Genomic DNA, 2,503 nt, shown 5'->3' with positions numbered 1-2,503 from the left:
TTTCATTAAAGATTGATACTAGGCATTAGTTCATTTTAATTGCTAACAAAGATGTGATATATTTGGTTTCTCATGATCAGATGAAGAATATGGTTAAGAATTACTTCTACGAAGCTAAATGGTGTCTTCAGAATTATGTACCTACAGTGGATGAGTACATGACGGTTGCATTAGTTACATCTGGCTCCCCAATGTTGTCAACCACATCCTTTGTTGGCATGGGAGACATTGTAACTAAAGAATCTTTTGAGTGGTTATTCAGCAATCCTAGATTTATTAGGGCTTCTTCTATAGTTTGCCGACTCATGGATGACATAGTGTCACACAAGGTAAATATATATGAAAATATTGCCTCCATAACGAATGGCGTGATCTTTAATTTTCTCTTTAAGCAAAATATATTATATGTATGTGTTTTGTATTTGCATATAGTTTGAACAAAGCAGAGGGCACGTTGCCTCAAGCGTTGAGTGTTACATGAAACAACATGGAGCAACAGAAGAGGAAGCATGCAATGAGTTTCGGAAACAAGTTTCAAATGCCTGGAAGGATATAAATGAGGACTGCCTACGCCCAACGGTTGTGCCAATGCCACTTCTGATGCGAATTCTCAATCTTACACGCGTTATAGATGTCATTTACAAGTATGAAGATGGCTACACTCATTCCGCAGTTGTGCTGAAAGATTTTGTTGCTTCTTTGTTTATTAATCCTGTGCCGATATGAGTATGATATTACGCTTATGTTTTCAACTACTCTGCAGCAAAATAATTCATCCTGTGCCGTTTGAGCTTGGATTTGGATTTTAAAAATAAATTGAAGGGTGGTGACCCCCCCTTGTAATCACACTACTCTTAAATAGACAAGTGATATTAAAGTTTTTATAGATCTTTTGTAATTTAAATTATCAACTAGTTTGCTCGATTAATAAATTAAGTCCTAGGAAGATATTAATTATTATTGTTGTTAAATATTGCTCTTTCCCATTCTGGTATGATTATTCTTTTCTATTCCGGCATGATTATTGAGTGAGTGGGACTACTGACGTTGCTCTAAATACTTCTTAACACCATTTTTTTAATTAACTACATTAAAATATTTAAAAATATTATAAAATTCTTTTAACACCTCCTGAAATGATAAAAATATCTTTAATTAAAAATTATTAGTGTAAATTCCATTCTTTAAATTTTATTTATTTTATTACTCTACTCCGTTTCAACAACGCTCTTTCTTCCATTCAGGAGAAAAAAAATTATGGGTTTCTTTTGTCCAGTACAGCCACTAGTGGTAAATTCTTTACCCAAAAAATAAGAGAAAAATGTAACCTTTTTAATTTCTAAAATTTTGGATTTCAATTTCCGTACAATTCCTTTCCTCTCTTAATAAAAAAATAAATTATGAATGAGCATATTTGTCTGATATTTAAATAATAAATATGAAATACATGAAGTTTCTTCATAGTTAGTCATATTAAGATGGCGTTTTTCAACTTACTTGGGTTGATTTATGACAAGACATGTACAATCAAGAGGACAGAAACCAGGAGGATGGTTTTTATGATTACACTGCAAATGAGAGGCCCTCGAGATGTTGTGCAAAATGATGATTAATTCACAAATCACTTTAACATCCGATCTTGGTTATTCGCCCACATTTGTCCCTTTAATAAAAATAGAAAGCCACACTTTTTTGTTCCACTTGCACTACGCCTTTTCTTCTTTTCCAACTCACTATTCTGCTTATAAGCAGAATTTTAAGAGATATTTGGACGGTGGTGTTAATAAAGATTTTTTAAGGAAAAAAATTATTTGACTTTTGAGTAAGGGTTTAATTAAAAACTGTTCTGTTATGTAATTTAATAAAGATTAAAATTGTAAAATAATTAAAGAATTTTAAGAGGTATTTAAAGGGGTGTCAATAGTCCTACTCTTATTGAACTCAAAATTATTATTAATGTTGTTACTAATTTTGGTATGATTATTAAATTCAATATTAATTATAATTATTGTTTTTCTATTTAGATTTTCTCATACCTATGGAGAGAATAATTGTGTAGCTGATATCTTGACTAATTTGAGGCTTCAGTGTGATCCTTTTTTTTGGTAGAGTGATCTACCTGCTGAGATTCGAAGTTTTTTTTTATCAAGATTCCAATGGTTTTCGCAAGTATAGATTTAATTAGATATGATATGCGATTTCTCTATCATTTGCTTTTTGCGGCTCTCTTTTTAGGCTTTTGTGTTATTCCTCTTAGAGTTAAAGCTCGCTATGTTCCCCTTCTAATTTCTTAGTTTCTCTTTTGTTTATTATTATTATTATTATTATTAAACACCTATTTTGAGAGACCTAATTATGAAAAAAAAAAATACTACAATTATTTTTTTATTGTTATAAAATAAATAAATGATAAAGAAAATTTTAAACTAAATAAAGTACTTTAAATACCTTTGTTATTGTTAATTCACTTAATACACGAGGCGTGCGCACTGATATTTGGTTT

At 30.4% G+C, this 2,503-nt stretch overlaps 1 protein-coding gene across 1 annotated transcript; it reads left to right on the top strand.

The window, feature by feature from the left end:
• Nucleotides 1-85: 85 nt before the first annotated feature.
• Nucleotides 86-820, top strand: LOC112100727 ((-)-germacrene D synthase-like). The gene is made up of 2 exons (XM_024190024.1): nt 86-329; nt 433-820. Exons 1-2 carry the CDS (start codon nt 90-92, stop codon nt 724-726), a joined length of 534 nt encoding a protein of 177 aa, XP_024045792.1. The 5' UTR covers nt 86-89; the 3' UTR covers nt 727-820.
• The last annotated feature ends 1,683 nt before the right edge of the window (nt 821-2,503 follow it).

Source organism: Citrus clementina, unplaced genomic scaffold (assembly GCF_000493195.1).
Source record: "Citrus clementina cultivar Clemenules unplaced genomic scaffold, Citrus_clementina_v1.0 scaffold_2124, whole genome shotgun sequence".
Lineage (NCBI taxonomy): Eukaryota > Viridiplantae > Streptophyta > Magnoliopsida > Sapindales > Rutaceae > Citrus > Citrus x clementina.
This window is presented reverse-complemented; position numbering and strand designations above follow the sequence as displayed.